Below are 26,227 nucleotides of genomic sequence, written 5' to 3' on the forward strand. Positions count from 1 at the left end.
TGCTATCTTCCTTTGTAAGAGTGCATCAAAATATATTTAAACCATTCCCTCTACTGGAGGTCATTCAGAGTATGCTATTACCAGCAATGCTGCAATGACTATGAATGTACACATCTTTATGCACTCATGCTAGTATCTTGCAGGATGAATTTCCCTTGAAGTCAGATGGCTGGGTGGCAGGATATAAATTTTTTAAATTTTGATTAGATGGTACCTTTGAAATATGTGTTTCAAATTATACTTCCTCTAACAACATATGACGGTGTTCTTTTTACTATGCCCTGACTGATACATACTGCTATCTTATACATTTCTACCAATCTACTAGATGGAAAATGATATCATCTTTAATTTGTATTGCTTTGATTATTAGACAAGTTAGGCACATTTCATGTTCACTGGTTATTTCTTCTTTAATATATTTTCTATTCATATCCTTCAACAATTTTCCTACTGGATTATTCTTTTGTAGAAGCTTTCAGCTTTTCATATATGGATATGAACCTTTACCTTTTATACTAGGTGTAAACAATTTATGTCATTTGTTTTTTTTAAGTTTCATTATGGTGTCTTCACCACAGTTTCACAATTTTCACGTAGTCGAATATAACAATCTTTTCCTCTATGACTTCTATTTTGGTATCATTCTTAGAAGGGTCCTCCTTAACCCTAAGAGTTGAAATACAGTCTCTTAGACTCTTAAATATGGAGAATAGAGGGTTACTGGAGGGGTTGTGGGAGGGGAGACGGGCTAAATGGGTAAGGGGCATTAAGGAATCTACTCCTGAAATCATTGTTGCACTATATGCTAACTTGGATGCAAATTAAAAAAATAAATTAAATAAAAATTTAAAAATAAATAAATAAATAAAATATAGTCTCAACTTTTTTCTGGTGCGTTTATGGGTTTGTTTTAGTTAGATCTTCATTTACTTATATCTTTATATATTCAATACACATTTAAGTTATTTGTGAATGGTGTAAGACAGAAATATAACAATATTTTTTAAGTTAGATGAGGATATAGATTTGTGGAAAAGAACAAATGCATACAGCTGTTATAAATTCCTGAGGTAATATGTCATCAGTAGACCTAAACAAAGCAATGTGAAATGTCACTTGGGGTATTTTCCAACTCTATTTAGTTCATTAACCTGTTTGGTTAGGTTTTTTTGGTTTTTTCTTTATTCCTGGACTCGTACAACCTGGTTCATTTTAATACGTTTGGTGAAAATTCACACTAGAAGGTAAGTTTCATGACAGCAAAGCTCAGACCATCCTTGGTGGCTGCCTTCTTATCTCTCTTGTTCACTGCCATATTCCCAGAGACTAGACTAGTGCCTTTGCCCATACCTGGTAAGTACTTAATAAACATATGTTGAAAGAATGAATGAATGCACAAACTTTGGGCACTCCAAAAGTCAATTTCTTGACTCTGCTTTTCTCTTTATTAGGATTATGGAAACCTCAGATTTCTAATTGGAATCTTTTTCATGTAAAATAGGCTTAAAGCACTGTTGTTGCACTCTGGCTAACATAATAAAAGATCACTGAAACATCATCATCACCAAACGTGTGTAGAGCACTATGTTAGATACATAGATCACAAACATTTTATACAGGACAGAGTCCCTGTTCATGTGTCGGCTGGGAAAGAAAAGTACACACACACATATACGTATATGTAAAATAATTATATAAAATATTTTAAGTGCCAAATAGATGACACAGATGATAAGAAAACAGACCAGAGAGTCAGAGGACTGGGCTTCTCTGAACCAGTTTTCTTACCAGTAAACAAAATTCCTACTTTCTAGAATAATTCAAGATTTAGAAAAGAAAGCAGAAACCAAGGATGTTTCTAAAATGTTGCCAGATAATAGAGTTATACTTCAATAACGATAACCATTTGGAGAGCTTTATGTGCTGTGAATTGTTTTAAATCCATTCATGTATTAATTCATTTAACCCTCTTAACAACTCTAAGGAATAAGCAGTATCATTCCCCCCACCCCTAATTTTAACGATGAGTATACTTTAGTTTGCATGAAGTCACACTGTAAAGTATGAAGCTAGGGTTCAAACCCAAAAATTCTGGCTCCAGAACCTGAAGCACTTAATTACCACACCAAACAGTCTGAATACACTTTATAAAAGAATTTACACAAGCAGATAGGTTTAGGGAAACACATTCACCTACTTGCCTAGAACAATAAATTGACAAATTTGGCTACGGTATAGGTTAAGCAACGGGGTAGAGTTTGATTACATACTTACCCTGAAAAACAACCACCCGTTATGGCAACCATCTGTAAACTCTCTCTTGGGTGCTTCTCTTCTAATATAACACTTCCCTCATCTTTACCATTAAACTCATGAACTTTTGACAGGACAAAAAAAAAAACAACAAAAAAAAAACAAGTATTTTTGAATTATTAATGCTATTACCCTGTTGCACAGCACGAACTCTGACCTTGATCTTTTGGGAATTTCGTCTTCCTGGTCGTGCCGTTTACTGCCTCCAAAGATCACTGTGAAGGAAGTAAATAAAAGAAGGCTACCGAATGCAATCTCGTTGCAACTGATCCTAAACACCGTGATTTCTAACTTGTAATCTTTTCCCCCCATCCTCTTCATCCCTTCTCGATCCTAATACTCCCGAGAACTTCCTCTGGAACAGAAATCAGGAGTTGATTGCCCAGGTAACGGCGTCGCCTCCAGGCAAGTTCAAGGTCTGAGGTCGCAGGCTCCTTCATTCCGGATTCTAGACCCAGCTTCCGCGCTACCAGGCCTTGGGGCAAAACACCAGGCCTTGTGCCCCGCTTCCGCCCCTCCCCGGGCCTCAGTTTCCACTAGACATCTCCACAGAAAAGGCACAGATACTCCCGTTAGGAACTCCTAAGCACCGGGATACTTGGCCCAGAACCCCACCAGGCCTCCCAGCACCCGGGACTCTCACTCTCCCCAGTCGCCACCTCAGGCAGGTTACCTCACCCTGTCTTCGCGTTCTTCCTCCGAAGGACCCACCTCCCACCACGCACCTCAGCTGCGCGGCCTTTCCCAGGCGGCTTGCGTCGCAACGCGGGAAGGGGTCTGGAGGCGGGACCAGTATCCTCGGAGCTAGGGGGCGGGGCGCCCTTCTCCACGCAGCCAATCAGCACGCGAGAGGCTTCTGGGGGGCCGAGCGCGTCGGGCGCGGGGCGGAGTCTGGTGGCTGCCCCGGCCTCAGCAAGTGCAGCTGCTTCAGGATGAGGTGGCAGATGACAGTGAGCGCAGGTGGCGGAGGTAAAGTCAGAGCCAGGGGATAATGATGAATGGAGCTGCGGGACCCTCGCGCGTCGATCATCGCGAGCGGGTTCTCAAGTTAGGCGAGAGTTTCGAGAAGAAGCCGCGCTGCGCCTTCCACACTGTACGCTGTGAGTGAGGACGATCCCCGGGAGAAAGGGGGACCTCTGGGGATGGGGACGTGGAGACATTAAACTTCTCGGAATTGTGATCCCACAAACCTCCTTACTCTGCTGGAGAATGGGGTGACCGGAGCTAACCGCTGTCCTGCCTGGAGTCCTAGGGGTTTCGTGGAAGAAGCCAGAGTTGAGCAGGTGTCGGTTGTAAACCCTGGGCAGAGAGATTCAAGTGAGACCAACAAGCAGAAAGGGAAACTTTGTGGAGGAGATCCGCAGGGGTGACTGTGGAGACGACGTGACTGGTGTATAATGCAGAGGTGATAGGAAGGTAGTTAGGTGACAGATGGAAGGATGCAAAGGGCCGAACAATTATGCAGGGTGAAGGTAGTACCTTGAGGCTGGTAGGGAAATATTCCTTCCCTTCTTCACTTTTTCTGTCGCTGACTGATGAGAGTTCTTGTTTAGTGTGTTCCTGGGTAGGTATTCTAAACCATTCCAGTAATCTGTAGCTCTTTTGGACCCCTGATTTCGTTCACCTATCAAATACTGATTATCAAAGTCTTGGAGGGTGTGTTATGCATTTCTTTTTTAGAAAGGTATTTACTTCCCTATGATCTCTCCTTTTGATTTCCTTTTGGTTGTCCTCTGGAAGTAGTTCTGGTAAATTACACTCTGTAATGTTCAGGTAGAAAAAGGATCTCTTTTGCTTTAATAGTTGGATGGTATAGATTCCAGGAAGGAAAATATAGCATATTATAATTTGGTATGTAAAACATTTCATTCTTTGCATAATAACCCTCAGAATTATAGAGCGGAAAGGAAACTTTGAGATCTTTGAATCATAACCTCTTATTTTTCTGTGGCAAAATTGTAAAGTAGCTATTTTTTCACTTCCTTTCCCCTGTCCTGTTCTTCTTTAGTGTGTCATCATTCCACCTTTCTCACTCATCGTGTTCTTAGACTGTCCAGAGATCTTCATGGTTTTTGCTCTGAGATTTTCCATGTTTCAATCAAAACACCCCATTAAAACTCAACTTTCTTGAGACACCTTGGTGACTCGGTTGAGCGTTGGACTTCGGCTCAGGTCATCATCTCTGGGTTCATGATTTCAACCCCATCTCTCAGGGTTGCTGCTGTCAGCACAGAGCCAGCTTTGGATCCTCTGTCCCTCTTTCTCTCCATCCTTCCCCTGCTTGCACTCTCTCTCTCTCAAAAATAAACATTAAAAAAAAAAAAAAAAAACCCTCAACGTTCTCCAGAAGTTTGGTTAAGTTGTAGATGATCTAACTAAAGTAACCCAGGGTAAAGGTATAAAGATCAATGGGTTTAACTCTCCAAGAATATATTTACATTTTATGAAAGTGTTTTGTTAAGCAAAATTAACATCCAGTTGGTAGAATAAACAGGGGAAATATTTGTCAACAGATCTTCAACAGTGTCCTTTGTTTTTTCTGCTTTGCGGTTCTCTGTCGTCCAAGGTTACCCACAGTGAGACAGCTAGTGCTAGCTATGCAGTTTCTCTCCTTCACTTCCATTTTCCAAAAGTGTGATAAAGCTGATAACCTGGTTTCTCCATGCCTTTCTTGCAAATAGTACCTCCTCTCTCCTCTTCTTTCTCAGGTTTAAAGTAGCCTTTTAGTGATTTTTCAAATCATAAGGTTTAAGATTATAAAGATTTGCTTAAGAATAAATTTTTGCATAATTTGGATATACTCTTCTAAGGGCATGAATCACAAAGAGGATAAAATACAGCTTTTGAAAGGCTCTCTGCAGGTGCTTCAAAGCTTTTCATTTATAAAAGTTCTCACCATGCTGGAATTGTGCCTTTCGAGTCAGAGAATCAGTTGATCTGGCTATAAGAATGAAAAAAAAAAAAAAAAAGACAAAACAACCATAGGAATAACCATCACAATAAACCCAGATATTTGAATACACGCTTAGTGCTGTGGAAGATATTAGAAAAGTTTTTGGCCTTAGTTTTTTTCTTGTTGAAGCAGGCAGAATCTTTCTAGATTTATTTGAATAAAACCAATCATTATCCTTGAGGACAGTTTCATCTACCTTATGATCCTCACTCTTAATGACTCAGAGTAAGGGATGGAAACTATAGAACAAGAAATCTTACTTTTATACAGGGCAAGTGGACCTAATTTATAACAAACACTCAAGTCAGTGTAATCTGGGAGAAAGTAATATTCTACGTTTATGTACAGGGGTAATTATGCCTGCCTAATATTTTTAACAAAACAGGTTGCGAATTCTGGCCCCCACTACCAAATAAGTAATGTACCTTTTGGAACATTCTCTAAACTTTTAGCCTTCATTTTCTAATATATAAATGGTAAGGATTAAATAAGATTGCATAAACAACCTGGCACAGTCTTTGGTGCATAGAGAATAAATAATAGTTACCATTATCCTTGAAGGGGTATATTCATGTGTGTATGAGGAGTGCCAATGAATGTCATTTACTTAGAGTTTCAAAAAGCATTTATCAAGGCTTGGCAATAAAACCTAACGCAAAGATAGTCTGGCATGTGGTAGGGAAGACATGGGATGTTCTGTAAGTGATAAGCTCAATGTTTAGCAGCAGATACTTCACTGGGTGGAAGAGTTTGAGTAACAGGACCCACTAGAATAAATTTTGAATTTGGGCTAGTGCTAATTTTACAATTTCTATCTAGATAAGGTAATAAACATTGAAATTCCTAAGTTTGTAAATGATACCACTTTTTGCTTGACAGTAATTGATGAACTCATGGTCAGTGAGGAAGATTGAGCCTTCATGTAGAGCCACTCCCACAAAAGTGGTTGTTAAGCTTTGGTGTGAGCAAACATTAGAAAGTACATTAATGAGAAATTGGATTAAAATTATATTTACAATTAATTTTTTCTGATAAATGTGGTATATTGGAAAGGATATGGGTTTTCAAGTTAGTTGAATTAGTTCAAATAATAGGAAGTAAATTTATGATAGTAATTGTGATTCTTTTTTGAAGATATTGACATTATGTGACACTACAGCCAAAATAATCAGAAAAGTGATCAACATTGATTGAAAAAGTATTAATACAGAGTAGGAAATGTTTCTCTCCTCTATATGTAATACAAGTAATTGTACTGTAAACCTGAAAAAAATAACATAGAAGAAGGATATCCACAGTGAATAAATAAATGGTAAAATTGGTGGTGAGGTTTCCAAACCAAGGAGAACTGAAAGAAATAAACTATGTAGTCTGGAATCATAGCAACCTAGAAAATACATTTGATATTTGGAAACATATAGAAAACATGAGATTACTTAACAAATTCTGTAATTCTAGAACTATACTTAATCCATTGAAACTCAAAAGTTGTATTCTTAAAAAAAAACTTGTTTGAAAGTAAATAAAAGGCAATACTAATTAATATAACAAGTAATAAAAAGTAGAACTTATTAATTCTAGCAGTAAAATAATTAGAAATGTAAATAGGTTCAGAATAGTTTTGATAGATTTATTGACTATGAGTTCATGCTTATCATTGAATAAAGCTATAGATATTTTGGGTATATTACTATCTCTTATAGTTGTCTCATATTATAGACATCTATAGAAAGGCTTCAGAGACTTGTGAATCTCTTGAAATTATACAGTATTTGATATGTATGTTCATATATGCATTTTTTCTGTAGAGAGGATTTATGGCTGGTCTATAATTTTCATCAGATTCCCATAGGGACTTATGACTGTTCCTTCTCTCCTAACAACCCCCGCTCCCCTGCCAACACACACAAAAGTTAAGAACTCTGGACACATATGTGGCTCAGTCGGTTGAGCATCCGGCTTCGGCTCGGGTCATGATTCCGCGGTCTGTGGGTTCGAGCCCCGTGTCGCGCTTTGTGCTGACAGCACGGAGCCTGGAGCCTGCTTCGGATTCTGTGTCTCCTCTCTCTGACCCTCCCCATTCATGCTCTGTCTCTGTCTCAAAAATAAATAAACGTTAAAAAAAATTAAAAAAAAAAAGAACTGTGGATATATAATAAGGCAAAGAGGCTATATGAGTGGATAGAGTTTGTGGCTTGAGTTCCTGATTTGATTTTTAACTGGCTTCATTACTTTAGCAGAGTTTCCCATTAGTAAAATGTGGGTGAGAATAATCAATTCAAAGAATTGTTGTGAAGATTTAAAGTGATGATATGTTACAAAGAAAAATAATCAGTTTTAAACACTAAAACAGAGGTTATAGATTAACAACCTGTTGGCTGAGTTTGACTTTAGAGATGCTTTGTTTGACCCACAAAGTTATTGTTTTAGCATAAACTAGTTGTAAATATGTAAAAATCAAGATCTTTTATACAGAAATCTGGATTACCAGCTTCTCTTTAAAAAGTCAGAAGATAACCTGGCCTCACCAAACCCATATTCCTCTTGACAGGAGTTGGCTGGATCCAAGTTGTGGTTGTCTTCTTGAGATTGGGCTTATTCATTCTCTAGGTCACTGTGGTTCCCCACTGATCTGCTTCACTGCCTTGAATTACCTTTCTGGCTTCTCCTCTAAAGCATTATTTAACTGTAGTTAAGCGACAGGTCTCCCAATATTGTCCTCTGTGTCACTGTCAGAAAAATATGGGACATCAAAAGACCCTGGCTTTACTCTAGGATGTCATTTCTGTTAACTATTTATCGTAGAGATTCCTTTATTGTCAAATATTAAGTAATGAGTGCCCTCTATGAGAACAGAAATGTGCTAGTGAAAAGTGCAAAACAAATATGGCAGTATCTACCTTAAAGAAATGAGAGTCTTGAAATACAGATTTATCTGATCCTTAGGAGACAATTAGAAAACAAGTCTTTTGCACATAATTTAGCTGAAATAAGTTTATACTTAAAAATAAGTTTGGAGTTGGTTCAGAGAGGGATAAACATATGAACCAGGGTCAATTACAAAGATCTCATATGTGCCCATTATATTAAAGGCACTATGCTAGGAGCCATAACTCAGGAGGAATTAAAGTATGAAGCATTATGTTTTAAAAAATTACAGTTCTGGGGTGCCTGGGTGGCTCAGTCGGTTAAGCGTCTGACTTTGGCTCAGGTCATGATCTCACAGTCCAGTCTGTGAGTTCGAGCCCCGCATCAGGCTCTGTGCTGACAGCTCAGAGCCTGGAGCCTGCTTTGGATTCTGTGTCTCCCTCTCTCTGCACCTCCCCCACTCGCACTTTCTCTCTCTCAAAAATAAATAAACATTAAAAAAAATTTTTTTAATTACAGTCCAGTAGGGCATATACAGAAACAGGTAAATAATACCAAGAAGTTTATGTTAGGTTTTGATGAGTGGTAGGTAAATGCTATAGAAGAAGACCAAAAAACTTGAGATTTTGGAGAGTAGAGAAAGGGCCCCACATAGTGACTACTTTAGGGAAGAGGGGACTTTGAAATAGGATTCACATTCTAAGAGCAAAAACAGAAAAGCAGATGGTCAAGCTGTAGCTTTCTATTGATTGAAAACTAGTTTCACTTCAGCAAGAATAGGAGATGGAATAGGAGATGGTTCTGAAAGATATTATGGAAGAAGACATAGTGATTATATGTGAGTGATGAAGATTGAGGAATGTTTATATGAGTATTTACACTGATGAGCAAGACCTTAAATATAGTTAAAATTAGGAAGTTGAGGACATTTTAAAACCAACAAAGTCTGTTACTGTGGGTATCCCATAGGCCATGATGATAAATTACTTATAGTAAAATACTTTAAGTGGAAGTTACTTCATTTATTATGTATACATCCTTATAAAATGAAGTTCTCACTTTAGGATAACAAATGGTATTTACTAGCTCAAATTGAACTTGTTTTCTTTCTCCATTAATGTTGATATCAATAAGACTGATATTCATTGTTGGTCAACCTCTTATCTTTTTCATCTAGCTAAATTTGATAGTTCCTTATTCTGGCCTTAGCAAATATTAACTGCATGATCTTGGGTGAGGGACTTGATTTCTTCTACCCTCATTTGCTGTATCTGTAACATAGGAGTATTCACAACTTTAGAGAATGTTCGTAAGGCTACGAGATAAAAGTAATTAAGAAAAAATTTAAAATAAAGTAATTAACACATAAGTTATTGCTGTTATTGTTTTTGTTTTGTATCTTTGTTTATTCTCTTGGCTATTTCTGTCTTCTGCTTTCTACTTTCTTTATTTCCATGATACTCAAGCTCAGTTCTGATTTTTTTTCTTTAGTATTGTTGTCTTTTCATTAATTGATATTAACTAATACTTATTTCCCTAGAACTTCTTTCAAGCATCTAAAACTTAACACCTTAATTATTTTTTATCTTTGTCATTACCTTACTGCTACTAACAAACTTCCCAATTTATTTTCAGTCTAATCTTTATCCTCAATGGTACTACTATTGTAAATCAAATTCTTTCATGTTTTTCATATTGTCTGTGTATTTTTAATCTGTTTCTTAAAATCTGGAAATAGGCATCAAGATTTGAGAGATACTTATTGCATGTTTTCAGTTCTGAATTAAAGCAACATGAAGAGTAAACCATGCTATAAAGAATACTTAGTGTGAATTGTTTATACTCATATGTGCTTAAGGAACATAAGAGTGGATTTCATTTCTTTTCATAGAGTTGTTAAAGAATTAAATATGAAGTGCTAACAAGGTGCCTGGCGGGAAGTGTTCCTTATAAATGTTAGCCATTATAATTGTCATTGAGAAGCAGCGGCCAGCTTTTGTTTATAGACAGCAGATCATTTGATGAGCACTAGAAGATTCTCCTTTCACAAGACCTACCTATTATAGTTCTCTAAATTCTAATAAATGTTCAGTACTTTGGATTTAGACATTTGGGGGTACTTCCCTGTTAATATAAAGATCAGTCTCTTGGGGTAGGGGTAATTGGGAGAGGCCTCTCAGAGGCTAATGTTCTATTTCTTGATCTGGTTGCTGATTACATTCGTGCCACTTTGTGAAAATTCATCAAGCTTATGATTCACATTCTAGTTTGCATGTATGCTATATTTTAATAAAGAGTTAACCTGGGAAAAATGTATATAACTGGAGGAATTCTGTATCAGAATTATCAGTCCTTAATATGTATTGATATGAATTATTTTTAAATGGCTTTCATATCTTAGAGGTTTTAAACTTGTTCAGCATGTGAAATATCTGAGCACCCTAAATTTCTTCTGGGTAATATATTTTAATAACATCATTTGAATTATGATTTAACTCAAAATGAAATTCTATTTTAAGTATTCTGAAGTTGCAGATTTGATTACATTTATGTATCCTTTAGTGGCAAATATATCCATAAAAAACTCACTTTTAAATTCAGTGATTGCTTTTTCTTAAGTTTTCCAATGAATGTGTATTTTCCACGTATTCATTAATTTTGTATTCTGCTAGAACAGCAGGCAAGTGATAGTAGGCACCCAAGGTGGTTTAAGAAAAATTATGGGAGAAAAAGACTGAAAATTGAAAGCATTCTACTAATATAAGTTTTTAGCAAATTGTGAAAACACTGACATTATGTAGTTTTTAGCAGTGGAACATCTTAGTCTAGGTTGCAGTCTAAACAGGATCCAGAGGGAACATGGTTTGAGGAATACTGTTGTAGAGTTCAGCTATTTCTTTTTTTCTCAGAGTTATATATATCTATCTATATCTATATCTCTATATATCTATATATCTATATATCTAGATAGGTATATCTACCTATATATATCTATATATCTAGATAAGTATATACCTATCTAGATAGGTATATCTAGGTATATAGATATATACCTATCTAGATATATATATAGATATATAGATATAGATATAGATATAGATATAGATATCTCCAAACTGGTTTGGATTTTATTTGTAATATGAAGACTCTCCTAAACCATTTTAATTACTGGCTATTAAAAAATGATTTATCACTCTGAAACATGCTCACACTTTTTTAAATGTTTATTTATTTATTTATTTATTTTTGAGAGAGAGAGGGAGGGAAGCATGAGTGGGGAAGGGGCAGAGAGAGAGAGGGGGACAGAATCCAAAGCAGTCTCTGCGTTGTCAGCACAGAGCCAGATGTAGGACTCAAACTCAAACCATGAGATCATGACCCGGGCCAAAGTCGGATGCTTAATTGACTAAGCCACACAGGCACCCCTTTGATATCCAGGTACCCAGGTATTGTTCCATCTTATAAAAACCCATATCTGTTTCTATTTTTAGATGACTTCAAACCTGCTTCCATTGACACTTCTTGTGAAGGAGAGCTTGAAGTCGGCAAAGGTGAACAGGTGACAATAACTCTGCCAAATATAGAAGTGAGTACTTCCATATATTTGGACTTAAAGGATCCTTTTGCAGTATTTTTACTAAATTTAAATGAAAATAACTACACAATTCATGTAGTGATAAAGTAATTAACAAATATACCAAAGCAAAAAAAAAAAAAAAAAAAAAAAAAAAGCCAAACACTTATTTTAAGCTATTTCAGGCAAAATAGTCTTAAAATACTTTATTTATTCATTTTTTTTTTTTTTTTTTAGAGAGTGAGCACAAGTAGGGATGGGGTAGAGGGGGAGGAAGAGAGAGAGAATCTTAAGTAGGCTCTACACGCAGCACAGAGCCCAACACAGAGCCCAACACTGGGCTCCATCTCATGAGAGTGAGATCATGACCTGAGCCGAAATCAAGAGTCAGACGCTTAACTGACTGAGCCACCCAGGCACCCCTTAAAATACTTAAAAAACAAAAAACCTTTGATCCATTTAATAAGTTTTAAGAACTATCACATCAGATGATTTGAAACAATTGGAGGTCTAAACATATACCTATTAAATTATTATTATAAGCCAGATTTTGTACTCTGAACTAGGAATAAGAACATATCCCCTGCCTTTTAGTCTTAATCTGCTATAGCAGAAAGACATACAAATGTCTAATGCTATACATTAGAGCATGTACAAAATTCTGTGCAAGCACATATGTGGAATCAAATATTCTGCCTGGTAGAATCTTGAAAGGCTTCACAAAGCACATGCTATTTGAGCTGAATCTTAAAAGGCAGGTAGAATTTCATCAGGCAGAAAGGGAGTAGACTCTCCTAGGTAGAAGGGATGTTATGTGAATGGCTCTGATAGAGAAAGAAACAAGAAGTTTGTGGAATAAATGAATTAATGTAAGTTCTAATGTAGAATTTAGACTTTATCCCATAGGTATTAGAGAGCCTTTAGAGGCTTTTAAGCAGAGTAGTAACATGATTGGGTTTGTGCTTTTAGAGTGATTTTATCAATAATTTGGGGGAATGAGTTGGAGAAGAAAGACTCTAGGTCTTTAACCAAAGTTTTGTCTATTTAAAAAATTTCCAGATGTTTCCAAGTAACACTGTGAAATACTGTTTACACAGATATACAAATTATTTGTTGTATGGTCTAGTTTTCTCAATCTTTGAGTTAGAAATTTCTTAGCATTCAACTTAAGTTTGTTTCTTTTTTTCTTTTATACCAACTTGACCTATACTCAGAGAACACAAAGACTGTAACATTTTATTTTAACATATAGAGAAAGCACAGACTGAGATTTTTGTCTTTGTGTAATTTTTTAATGGAAATGGTTTTGTGCTAGTTCATCTACATTCTCTTATATGCATTTATGACATTATTTGTCATGATTAGAGGTAGAGCAAGCAAGTTCTCTATCCCCTAGTCGTCTATCTTTTTCTTATTTTTATCAGTCAAAATTATTTTTTATAATTTTTTAATGTTTATTCCTGAGAGAGAGAGAGAGAGAGAAAGCACAGGAGAGGGGCAGAGAGAGAAAAACATACACAGAATCCTTCAATTAAGAGTTACCATCCACCACGTGTTATGATCTCAATTGTTGGGGTGCCTGGTTGGCTTAGTCAGTTGAGCATCTAATTCTTGATTTTGGCTCAGGTCATGATTCCCCCGTCATGGAATCGAGCCCTGTGTCAGGGTCTGTGCTGAGTGTGAAGCCTGCTTAAGATTCTCTCTCTCCCGCTGCCCTTTTCCCCCACTGACATGGTCTCTCTCTCTCTCTAAAATAATATATAATTAATAATTATATATTAATTATATATATATATATTAATTATATATATAATATAATATTATATTATATAATTATATAATATATAATAATAATAAATTAAAAATAATTTAAAAATTGAAATGTCTCTTAAAAGAATGACAATTATAGAAAGAAGCTTTCAAGGCTTCAAATGGTAAATTTCTTTAACAGCAAAGAAATAATTTAGGAAGATGTAACTCCTTGCCCCCAGGACACCAGAGATATGTCCAAAAAGAATATATCTCAATATTTGTGTGTGTGTATGTGTGCATGAGAAAGAGAGACAGATGGACAGTGGGCCATATATGTATATATATTTACCTTCTATGTGGTAACTCCTGTGCTAGGTAGCTATTAAGAATACAGCAGAAGACTAGACATAGTGTCCTAAAAAATATTACCATTTAATTAGGAAGACAGGAAATTACTGATTACAAAATATAGAAATGTAAGGGCTGTCATAAAAGTATTCATAGAATATTACAGAAGTACAAAAGAGCAATAATTCAGTCAGCAGAGAGAGAGCAGATGCCAGGGTATGCTGTCTTGAAGGAGAGTTGAAGTTACCCAGGTAAAGGAAAGAGGGAAGAATGTTTTAGGCAGAGAAAAGAAAAATACATGGGCTAAAACAAGGCAACAAAAGAGTCTGTTACATTTGAAGAACTACATAAAGCCACTATGGCTAGGTCAGAAGGAGTCTACTAGGGACACAATGGGAGATGGACAGGTATTAGAAATCAGATAATAAAGGGCTTAATGTGTAAAGCAAAAGAATTTAAACTTTATCCTATAACTCTTTTTAGACAGCTGAAATGAAAGAGAATAGTTAAAATTATCATCTGTCAAGAGCAAATATATTTTTCTGCTGGCCATATAGTCCTTGGACAATTGTGAATTGTAATAGAAATTACATTCTCAAATTCACTTTGTGGGTTTTCCTCCCTTAATTAAAGAACTTCTTTAAACAAGTAGGAGTTTTACATTTCTTCAGAGTTCTTAATTTTGTAGGAATGTAATGATTTTAGTTTGAGACATTTAGATTCTCTATTTTCTTTATGAACTTGGCTTTCATCATACAGGTAAAAATGAATAAAAGCTAGGAGTCATCCTATAAAATAGAACTTTTATTATACTATACTTTTAAGAGTACCTTCAGTTTCTGGAAGTTCTTCAAAAGAGTAGATTTTTTTATATGGTAGTAGTTAATATTTATTAAGTGTTGTATGTAAAGGGTACTATTCTATGTTCTTTATAAGAATTAGCTCACTGGGGCACCTGGGTAGCTCAGTTGGTTAAGCATCTGACTTCAGCTCAGGTCATGATCTCATGGTTCGAGAGTTCGAGCCCCATGTCGGGCTCTGTGCTGACAGTGTGGAGCCTGCTTGGGATTCTTGCTTGCTCGCTCACTCTCCTTCTGCCCCTTCGTCTCTCATGCTTTCTCTCTCTCTCAAAATAAAAAAATAAACTTAAAAAAAAAAAAAAGATTTAGCTCACTTAAGCCCCACAACTACCTATGGTTTAGGAACTCTTCCTGATGCCATTTTGCTAATGAGGAAACTGAGGCATGTGGAGGTTTGGTAATCGTCCCAAAGTTAGGTAGCTTATAAACCACATAGTTGGATTTCAAATCCAAGTCTTCTTGACATTGATAAATTCTTGACCTTTGTAAAGTAGTTTTTGCAAAATTCTTATTTTTTGTTAATTTAAATTCATGTTAGTTGACATATAGCGTAGTGTTGGTTTGGGGAGTAGAATTTAGTGGTTCATCACTCACATATAACACCCAGTACTCATCCCAACAAATGCCCTCTTTAATGCCCATCAAATAGGATAGATTCTCTAATTTTCATTCCTCTAGGTTTTCTTTGGTAGTACCACGTAGAAGAAACTAATAAAAATGGGATGCTTGGGTGCTCAGCCAGTTAAGTGTCCTACTATGGATATTAGCTCAAGTCATGATCTCACAGTTGTGAACTGGAGCGCAGCATCAGACTCTGTGCTGAGCATGGAGTCTGCTTGGGATTCTTTCCCTCTCTCTCTGCCCCTCCCCCATTGGCACACGCTGGGTGCATGTGCTCTCTTTCTGTCTCTCTCTCTTTCTCCCTCTCACAAAATAAATAAGTAAACATTAAAATAGGAAACTAACAAAAAATGGAGGCTGTTAAGCTGGTTAATAGTGGGAATTTACAAATCTCTCTTCCTTATGAGTAATTCTCTATAATTGACTACTGTAAAATTTCAAAATGTTGAATTTTGAAGGGAAAAGACTTACTTGCTATGATTTATCATTGGTGCTGTCCAAGTTTGGCATTCTTTAGTGGTGACTCCACCTTATGGAGTACTTTTGTAGGCCTCAATGAAATAGTTCACTGGAAACTTTCAACCACTCTTGCTATTATGTAGGAAATGCATCTCTAGAGGTTACCTATGACTTCAGCCCCCAAACACTGGACTTGTGAAAGTTCCATATGTCAGATGGGCTGCTATGCCACTCTAAACCACCCTCTTGGGCAACATTCATCCAGGATGAACCTGGAAGGTTTGATTCCATCCACTGAATTTATTTAGCTCAAATGAGAAAATAGCCACCACGTTCTTGGGACCTCAACCTATTTTAGGACTCATTTTATTTTAACATCCTATTGCAGTTATATTTTTAAATGAATTATATCATTTATCATTATATAATAATATTTTTAATCATGTTTTTGTGATTTTTAAGCTTAAATACTACCTTGCCTAATATTAATATTGACACTTTGCTTTCTTTTTGTTTGCATGTTCGTAGAATCTTTCTTTTATTTAGCTGACGTTTTAAAATATTTTAAAATATATTAAATATAACTATTTTAAAAATATTAAATATAACTATTTTAAAATATATCTTTTGATAACAGAATAATTTTTTTAATATATGAAATTTATTGTCAAATTGGTTTCCATACAACACCCAGTGCTCATCCCAAAAGATGCCCTCTTCAATACCCATCACCTACCCTCCCCTCCCTCCCACCCCCCATCAACCCTCAGTTTGTTCTCAGTTTTTAAGAGTCTCTTATGCTTTGGCTCTCTCCCACTCTAACCTCTTTTTTCTTCCTTCCCCTCCCCCATGGGTTTCTGATAACAGAATAATTTTTAAACCCAGTTCAACACTTTCCGTTTTTATTAGATTTCTATCCACACTTAGTTCAAAGTTGATATAGTTGATTTTTATATTTATCATCTTATAGTATGTTTATTAGTTATTTTACTTTATTTTCTATCTTTTGTTTTTTATTAGTTTCATTAAGAATCTCTTCTTTTTTTCCCTTGTATTTCTTTTGGAGTACTATTGTACTTTTTCATCCCATTACTGACTAATTTTCTTTCCTGGTATTCCTAATCAGGCATGATCAAATTTGCCTGTCAACAGATGGGGGACAAAACTGGAAGGTGAGTAGGGAGGTGAATAATGGTAACTTAGGTGAGATGATGATTGGATCCTGAGGTTGGGTAATAGCAGTAAACATGGAGATGATTGGATGTATTCAGTAGTTAATTTTTTTTTTGAGGATTGAATGAGTTTAATATTGTACATATAAAACACTTCAAACAGTGTCTAGCACCCTATAGATGTTCACACATGTTCATACAAGGCAATCTTTTTAAAATCTAGTTCCATTCTTCTGCTTACAGGCTTCCAAATGCTTTTCTTTTCTTTTTTTTTTTTTAATATGAAACTTGTTGTCAAATTGGTTACCTTACAACACCCAGTGCTCATCCCAACAGGTGCTTTTTATGGCTCTCAGAATAAATCTCAAACTCACCCCACCCCCCATGGCCAGCAAGGCCCTGTGGGGGTCTATAGTTATCCATCTGCCAAGCTCATCTCCCTCTCTCACACCCCCTCCCTCTCACTTCATCTTTTTGGCCTCAGATCCTTTGCACTTGCTGCTCCCTTTTCCTGGAGCTCTCTTCCCCCAGTTCTCATGGTGACTGAGTCCTCATATTTCAGGCTGCCTGTGACTTCAGTTTTATTTGCTCACAAAAGCTATTGAGAGGCAAAGACAGTTCATATTCTTAGGAGTTTCCTGATGTTTTAATACATTAATACTCTTTTCTAGGGGTATGGAATAAGGGACTAGGCAGGAATTAAAGTTTAAAATAGGAATAGTGGGGCGCCTGGGTGGCTCAGTTGGTTAAGCATCCAACTCTTCATTTGGACTCAGGTCATGATCTCATGGTTCATGAGTTCAAGCCCTGCATGGGGGTCTATGCTGACAGTGCAGAGCCTGCTTGGGATTCTCTCTCTCCTTCTCTCTCTGCCTCTCCCCCACTTGCTATCTCACTGTCTTTCTCTCACTCACTCACTCAAAATAAATAAATAAACTTAAAAAAATAAATAAAATAGGAATGGTGCTCAATTTAATAAGAAAAAAAGACTTTACTTTTTATATTTTTTTAATTTTCTTAAAGGTTATTTATTTATTTTGAGAGAGACACAGAGTGCATGAGCAGGGGAGGGGGCAGAGAGAGAGAGCAAGAAAGAGAATCTCAACACAGGGCACAAACCCACCAACCAAGAGATCATGACCTGAGCTGAAGTCAAGAGCTGGACACATAACCAACTGAACCACCCAGATACCCCAGGAAAAAAGCTTTACTTTTTAAAAACTGTTTCAAAATGTGGACAGCAGGTATAGAGATTATGAAGGCTTTATTTAACTTTGGATCAAAGTGTTCATATTGTTCATATTCAACACCCATTTACTATCTCTGAAGCATTTGTTACTTTAGGTACTAGGAGAAATAAAGAAAACAACCAAAACTATGATCCAGTTGTTATTCTTCAGGAATTCAAAGTACAACAATGTATTATAATTTTAAGATACATTCTATTCTAAGTAGAAATGCAACTATCTTTAAGAAGAATATGGTGCAAATCTCTTATCAACTGTAATTTGGAGTCCTTGGGTTACTATCTGGGAGTATCTTATTCATTTATTCGTGTATTTCTTGTATTTCCTGTAAACTGATAGATATATCTAAAGGCCGGATGTGAGTTAGACTGTGTGTGTGTGTGTGTGTGTGTGTGTGTGTGTGTGTTTTAGGCAAGATACTTTATAGGTGATGCTGTTTACTTTCTTTTATATCACATCGTGCAGGATATTATGTCTGGTTGTCCCACTTTTAATGATGCTAAAATTAATTGGTGAGTTTAGTGTAATAGTAATCTGCATAGGGAAGCACCACTTTAATAAAAAAACAAGATTTTAAAAACTAAACTAATGAAGGAAGAAGAAGGTGGGTAGGAGGTGTCATTCAGGGCTTCTGTTCCCTTATCTTTAAAATATATTATGCATTAGAATTGAACCCCAATTGTCTGTTGTTGACCAGTGAAACAAATCTTTAATGACACAGGGCAAGTACTTCCTCTGTTCCCTTTTCTCAGTAATAGCAGGTTTGAGACCTCAGCCTTGCTTCATCTCTTTTTTCCTACGAATCCTTGTTAGAGTAGTAAACTTAGGTAGTTAGGTGGCTTGAGGCATAACATAGGTTGAGAAACACAGAAGATCTTGAAGGCCTTCCCAAATGATTTTCTATGACAGATTTCAAGTAATAATATTTAACTTTTTAAACAGGGCTCAACTCCACCAGTAACTGTTTTCAAAGGTTCAAAGAAACCTTACTTAAAGGAATGCATTTTAATTATTAACCATGATACTGGAGAATGTCGACTAGAAAAACTCAGCAGCAACATCACTGTAAAAAAAACAAGGTATGTAGGGGTGCCTGGGTGGCTCAGTCAGTTAAGCGTCTGACTTCAACTGAGGTCGTGATCCCACAGCTCGTGGGTTTGAGTCCTGTATTGGGCTCTGAGCTACCAGCTCAGAGGCTGGAACCTGCTTCAGATTCTGTCTCTCTTCTCTCTCTGCCCCTTCCCCATTCACACTCTGTCTCTCTCTCTCTCAAATATAAATAAACATTAAAAAAAGTAAAAAAAAAAAACAAGATATGTGGTTTATGAAATAAACTATCAACAAAGAAGTTGCTAAGGAAATATTAGTGAAAAAAAGTATTGGGTAAGTCACATTATTATATAAAGTTTCTTTCTTTGTGGTACAAAATGTTTTAATCTTTTTCCAAGTTTAAATTTGGCGGAGATCCTTAGCCAAAAGCTTTTATCACTTCTTCCTATGATATATAAAAGCTTTCTTTGTTTCTGAATGTTTTCTATATGCGTAGGTATACATTTTATTCTATTGTAGATACTTTCATAAAGCTGAACTGAAAGAAGCCATTATACACTCTCCAAAATAATTTCATCATCATTAGTAAAAACTTATTGAGCACCTAGAATATGTAAAGAACTAGAAAAAGAAAATTTCCTATACAAATACTAGCTTCAACATGTCTGCATTTTAATTGGATTAACAGATCATTCCATTTAAAAAGTCAGTAAGAATATAGCTATCTCAAATTCTTGTTTGCAAATAGGTGATGCATTGTCATGCAATATAAGAGACCTACACTAATAGCCATACAAAGAATATAGGCAAAAATTGTTCTCGGACTTAAAGGAATGGAGAAGTTCTCATTGATTGGAACATTTGGGAGTCTTTATTGATGTCTTGAGAGGTTAAGAACTTGAAGGGATACATGCACCCCAATGTTTATAGCAGTATTATCAATAATAGCCAAATTATGCAAAGAGCCCAAATGCCCATCAACTGATGAATGGATAAAGAAGATGTGGTATGTATGTATGTATGTATGTATGTGGTATGTGTGTATACACGCACACATATATATATACACATAATGTATATATATATATATATATATATATATATATATATATATGTGTGTGTGTGTGTGTATATACACACACACACAATGGAATGTGTATATATATATATATAACATATATAATATTATATATATATACATACACCCACAATGGAATGTATATATATATAAGGTATATAATATTATATATATATATATATACACACATACACACACACAATGGAATATTACTCAGCCATCAAAAAAATGAAATCTTGCCATTTGTAACAATGTGGATGGAGCTAGAGAGTATCAGGCTAAGCAAAATCAGTCAGAGAAAGACAAATACCATATGATTTCACTCATATGTGCAATTTAAAAACAAACAATCATTGCCAAAAAAAGAGAGAGGCAACCAAGAAACAGACTCTTAACCATAGAGAACAAACAGTTACTGGGTGAGAGGTAGGTGGAGGATGAGTTTAAATAGCTGATGGGATTGAGGAGAGCACTTATGAGTACAAGCTGTTGTATTGAAGTGTTGGATCACTAGAATGTACACTTGAAACTAATGTTACACTGTATGTTAACTAACTGGAATTTAAATTACAAAAAGAAAGAAAAAAAAGATTTAGGGCTTTTCCTCCCAAACATACTTGATAAGACTTACCATGGGTACTTGTTAAATGCGAGTTTCCAAATTCAACTTCAGATCAGGGAAGGACCATTGGAAGCTCTTTTTTATTATCCCCTTCCTGCTTAGGTAATTTTTATTGGTAGGAAAGTTTGGAAAATATTTAATTGATCAGTGAGAACATGAAGTTGTAGGCAAGGTTTGAAAGCAGGGATATATCTGACTTATTTGGAGCCAATGAGTAGGATCTGTTTAATAGAGCAATAATTTGTTTCTGTGCCTGTGTATAAGTAGATTGACATGCTTACATTTGTTTAAAACATTAATCCACCAAACAAGCTGACTAAAATGAAACAATGTGGGAAACAGAAAAATGAATAAACCACAATTTTTGAAAGTAGGAATGAAGAGAACAGTGAGGTTCTAAATATTCTGAATGAAGAACTGACGGGATTTGGGTGATTGGCAATTGAAGAGACAGAAGTCAAGCATAATTGTATTATATACTCTGTTCGCAAAAGCATTGAAAAGAAAGTATACAAATCTCCTTTAGTAATGTGTCTTAAAGTTAGGAATAAAAAATATGAAAGAGAGGCACCTGGGTGGTTCAGTGGTTAAGCGTTCAGCTTCATCTCGGGTCATGATCTCACGGTTTGTGGGTTCCAGCCCCATGTCGGGCTTCTGTGTCTCCTTCTCTCTCTGCTCCTCTCCCATTCGTTCTCTGTCTTTCTCTCTCAAAAATAAACATTAAAAAAATTTTTTTAAATATGGAAGTGATTTTAACAAATGATAATTTTAGAATTTAGGGAGTATGTTGTACTTGTTATACACTTATGTATAATTTCAGTTTATTTTAGTCATTTGTGTATGTCTCATCTCTTCAATTTTGAGCAGTTTTGTTTTTATTCACATCTGTATTCCCTCAGTGGATCTGTGTATATGCCATACGTATAGCAGAGTTCAATAAGTGTTTGTTAAATAACTACTTGTTAAAAAATGAACTAAATTCATGCTTTAATTTTTGAATATCATTTTAAAGATTTCTAGAGAAAAGAATAAGTGGTCAATTTTAGTAACTTTGTTAGTTGTAATTGTTAAATTTCTATCATCCCTGTTTTGACCTTTGATATTCTGAATTGCAGAGTTGAAGGAAGTAGTAAAATTCAGTATCGTATAGAGCAACAGCAACAACAAATGCGGAATTCAGCTAGAACTCCCAATCTTGTAAAACATTCTCCATCTGAAGACAAAATGTCCCCAGCATCTCCGATGGATGATATTGAAAGAGGTAAAATCTAAGTTTATATATAATTCCCCTTATAATAAATTATTAAGAATTACTGGGTGAAAATTTTTATTTTAATTAACAAGGGAGCTGATTTAAAATTTGTTTTAATGTTTATTTTTGACAGAGAGAGAGAGAGAGTGTGTGTGTATGTGTGTGAGAGCAGAAGAGGGACACAGAGAGAGGAAAACACAGAATCTGAAGCAGGCTCCAGGCTCTGAACTGTCGGTACAGAGCCCAATGCAGGGCTCGAACCCATGAACTGCAAAATCATGATCTGAGCCCAAATCAGTTGCTTAACCGACTGAGCCATCCAGGTGCCCTAATGAGAGAACTGATTTTAAACTGTCATTGAGAGCATAATATTTTTGTAATTATGGGTTTTTCTGGGGGAAGAATGTAGTTTATGATTTAGGGTATTATGTCAGTAAGACTATATCTGTAGAACAGAATTTATATCTTTTATTATTATCCAGGGTAAAAAAAGTGACTGTTTAGATATCTGTAACTGGAGTTTCTTTTTTACAGTTGTGATGATTTAGATTGAATTCCTCACAGCATTTTTCTGTCAAAGTTATTTTATTTATAGCCAGACTGTAAATATCTAAGATGTCACTAGACCAATAGGAAAGTGAGGAGATGTAATAACATGTAGTAAGTTCTTCTGAATGGCAGCTCACTTCTCAGCAGGAAGGTGTTTCTAGGGAGGCATAGTCCTTTTGAAAGTAAGGAAACTGAAATCTCCATTTTTTTTTCTAGCTTCAGGCTGGGTGTCTGTGGTATACTAATTGTGGTAGGAGTAAAACTCTGGTCACATGGTTACAAAGTATATTTGCTTCTACACTTTTCATAATTTGTATATAGTTCTCCAATTCCACTTGCTCCATTCTAGGCCCACTATAGCATTAGTTCCCCAACATATTAGTGTTCTTTTTACAAAGAGCAAAGAATATACACACTTAAAACCCTTGTTTCTACAAGGAATCTTGAATTTTATTTTATTATTATATCATATCTGATTCCGAAATGGATTTGAATTATGATGTCATTCTATTCATGCATATAATAAAATACTGGAATAGAAAATCAAGATATTGAAGGGGAAGAGGATTTGCTAATTATTTAAAATTATTTAAAAACAGACAAATACCATACGATTTCACTCATACGTGGAATTTAAGAAACAAAAAACATAGGGGAAGGGAAGGAAAAATGAAATAAAAACAGAGAGGGAAGCAAACCCTAAGCTACAGAGAACTAACTGAGGGCTGCTGGAGGGGCAGTGGGTGGGGGGATGGGCATTAAGGAGGGCACTTGTTGTGATGAGAACTGGGTGTTACATGTTAAGTGATGAATCACTAAATTCTACTCCTGAAACCAATACTACACTATATGTTAACTAACTTGAATTAAATAAAATCTTGGAAGAACAAATAATAATACAGTGCAAGAAGAAATCCCTCTTTGTTTTTTAGCAGAGACCTTAATAAAAGCATTGTATTGAAGCATTGGATTCTAGAGGATAAGTTATCATCATATAAGGTTTAATGATTTCAGGGTCTAATTTTATATAAGAAATTACCTTGAGATGTTTGTATAGCATGTTATCTAGACTGTCTTCTTTTAAATATTTTCCTGACCCTTCTATGCCAATGTCTATTGCTATGGTTGAATCATCTTTTCAAATTTATGACTAGATGTCTGGCAGTTGTACTAGTGTTTCTGCAGTTTAATTTACATTCACATCTTTGAGCTGTCTGGGATTTTTGTTTAAAAAATAAGATGAGGGACACCTGGGTGGCTCAGTCAGTTGAGCATCTGACTTTGGCTCATGTCATGATCTTGCAGTCCATGAGTTCAAGCCCCATGTCAGTCTCTGTGCAGATAGCTCAGAGCCTGGAGCCTGCTTCGGATTCTGTCTCCCTCTCTCTCTGCCCCTCCCCCACCCACATGCATGCTCTAAATAAATAAATAAGTAAATAAACAAACAAACATTTAAAAAAAAAAGATGAGAATCCAAATTTCTCCCCTCCCCAAGAGCATGGATAAATAAGTATTAACAGAGAATTAATAAATATGGTATTGTTAGAGAGTGTATATTGATACCCATTTATTGATATCAATTGATATAATTGATATATTTATATCGAATGATATAAAGACATGATTTCTTCTGATATGAAAACCATTTTTTTTCAATTTTTTATTCAAATTCCAGTTAATCAACATATAGTGTAATATTAGTTTCAAGTGTAGAATTTAGTGATTCATAACTTACATGCAACACCCAGTACTCATCACAGGTGCCCTCCTTAATACCCTTCACCCATTTTACCCATCCCTCTGCCCACCTCCTCTCCAGCAACCCTCAATTTGTTCTCTAAAGTTAAGAGTATGTTTCTTGGTTTGCCTCTGTTTCTTTCCCCCATACTGATCTATTTTGTTTCTTAAATTCCACATATGAGTGAAATCATATGGTATTTGTCTTTCTCTGACTTTTTTGCTTAGCATAATATTCTCTAGCTCCATCCATGTCATTGCAAATGGCAAGATTTTATTCTTTTTTTATGAATGGGTATAAAAAAAGTGCATATATACCACATCTTCTCTAGCCATTCATCAGTCATTGGACATTTGGGCTCTTTCCATAATTTGGCTATTGTTGATAATGCTGCTATAAATATCAGGGTGCATGTGTCCCTTCGAATCAGTATTTTTGTATCCTTTGGGTATATACCTCGTAGTACAATAGGTGGATCATAGAGTAGTTCTCTTTTTAACTTTTTGAGGAACCTCCATGCTGTTTTCCAGAGTGGCTGCACCAGTTTGCATTCCTACCAACAATGTAAGAGGATTCCCCTTTCTCTGCATCCTCCCCAACATCCGTTGTTTTCTGTGTTGTTAATTTTAGCCATTCTGACAGGTATGAGGTGATATCTCATTGTAGTTTTGATTTGTATTTCCCTGATGGTGGTATTGAGTGATATTGAACATCTTTTCATGTGTCTGCTAGCCATTTGTATGTCTTCTTTGATAAAAGTCTTTTTTATCACGTGCAGAATTTCAATATGGATTTAAGTCTATTTTACAACCTAAGATATGCAAGGGCCAATGAATATGTGAAAAATTGATCAGACTCACTAGTGCTTTCAAAATGTAAATTTTAAAATTAAGGAATATTTTTTTCACTTATGAGCTTGGCAGTAACTAAAACATTTGTTAACATCCACTGCCAGGTAAGGAGAGAAAGAGAAATAAGTAGGTAACTACTGACATCTTTGGAGTCATACTGCTGACGTTCAAATCCTGGCTCAGTCACTTAGCAGCTGTATAGCCTGGGGAAATTTATTTAACCTCTTATTTCTCTTTGTGTATGTTTCCTCATTTGTAAAATAGAGGTAATTATTAGGGTTGTTGAGAGGATTAAATAAAGAAATACCTATAATGTGCCTAAAGCAGGCACTGGGAAATGTTAAAATATTAGCTATTATTTTAACTCCTTTTTTTTTCTTGTTCCTTTGTTTATTCATTAATGTCTGCTCTTTAAAAAAATTCTTCCTTTCTTTGACTCATTTTGAGTTTGCTCTGTTATTCATATAATTGGATGGTAAGCTCATCTATGTTGAATTTACTTTTTGTATTCATTTAAGAGTATAAATATATCTCTGAGTATCACTTTAACTGCATCAGTAGATGAGTAGCTCTTCCACTATAGTTGAATTCTAAATATCTGTGTAACTTCAACTCTTTGACAATTATTTATAATTATGATTTATGGTTTCCAAATATGAGGAATTTAAGAAAAATCTGAAGGTGGGGCTTAAAACAATAACAACATATTTTCTGATCATAAATCATCAATTTGTGTAGAGCTCAGTGGAAATAGTTTGTTGTTGTTTCACATGGTGTCAGCAGGAATGACAAGAAGTCTAACATCTGGAATTATTTGAGGGCTCAGTTGTTCACAGTGTCTGCCAATTTGATGCTGGCTTTGGCCTAGACCTTTCCAGGGGTTGTCAGCTGGAAAACCTACACATGGCTTATGCTCC

The 26,227-nt window shown here is 35.6% G+C and overlaps 2 protein-coding genes across 10 annotated transcripts in view; one reads left to right on the plus strand and one right to left on the minus strand.

The window, feature by feature from the left end:
* Positions 1–3,124, minus strand: part of IQCB1 (IQ motif containing B1) — a 63,997-nt gene extending 60,873 nt beyond the window's left edge. The window contains exons 1-2 of one of the 8 annotated variants that reach the window (XM_049628262.1): positions 3,042–3,124; positions 2,474–2,531 (exon numbers count right to left, since the gene is read on the minus strand). The gene's annotated coding sequence lies outside the window, so the exon portion shown is untranslated. The other 7 variants (XM_049628259.1, XM_049628257.1, XM_049628255.1 and 4 more) reach the window with 7 other exon arrangements.
* A 96-nt stretch (positions 3,125–3,220) lies between these two features.
* Positions 3,221–26,227, plus strand: part of EAF2 (ELL associated factor 2) — a 36,485-nt gene continuing 13,478 nt past the window's right edge. Inside the window, exons 1-4 of one of the 2 annotated variants that reach the window (XM_049628264.1) lie at positions 3,221–3,416; positions 11,629–11,723; positions 19,113–19,249; positions 22,036–22,181. In XM_049628264.1, the coding sequence (XP_049484221.1) occupies positions 3,308–3,416; positions 11,629–11,723; positions 19,113–19,249; positions 22,036–22,181 (487 nt within the window). In that variant the 5' untranslated portion in view covers positions 3,221–3,307. Of the gene's footprint in view, positions 3,417–11,628; positions 11,724–19,112; positions 19,250–22,035; positions 22,182–26,227 lie in introns of those variants that run through there. The other variant, XM_049628265.1, reaches the window with a different exon arrangement.

This window comes from Panthera uncia, chromosome C2 (genome assembly GCF_023721935.1).
Source record: "Panthera uncia isolate 11264 chromosome C2, Puncia_PCG_1.0, whole genome shotgun sequence".
NCBI lineage: Eukaryota > Metazoa > Chordata > Mammalia > Carnivora > Felidae > Panthera > Panthera uncia.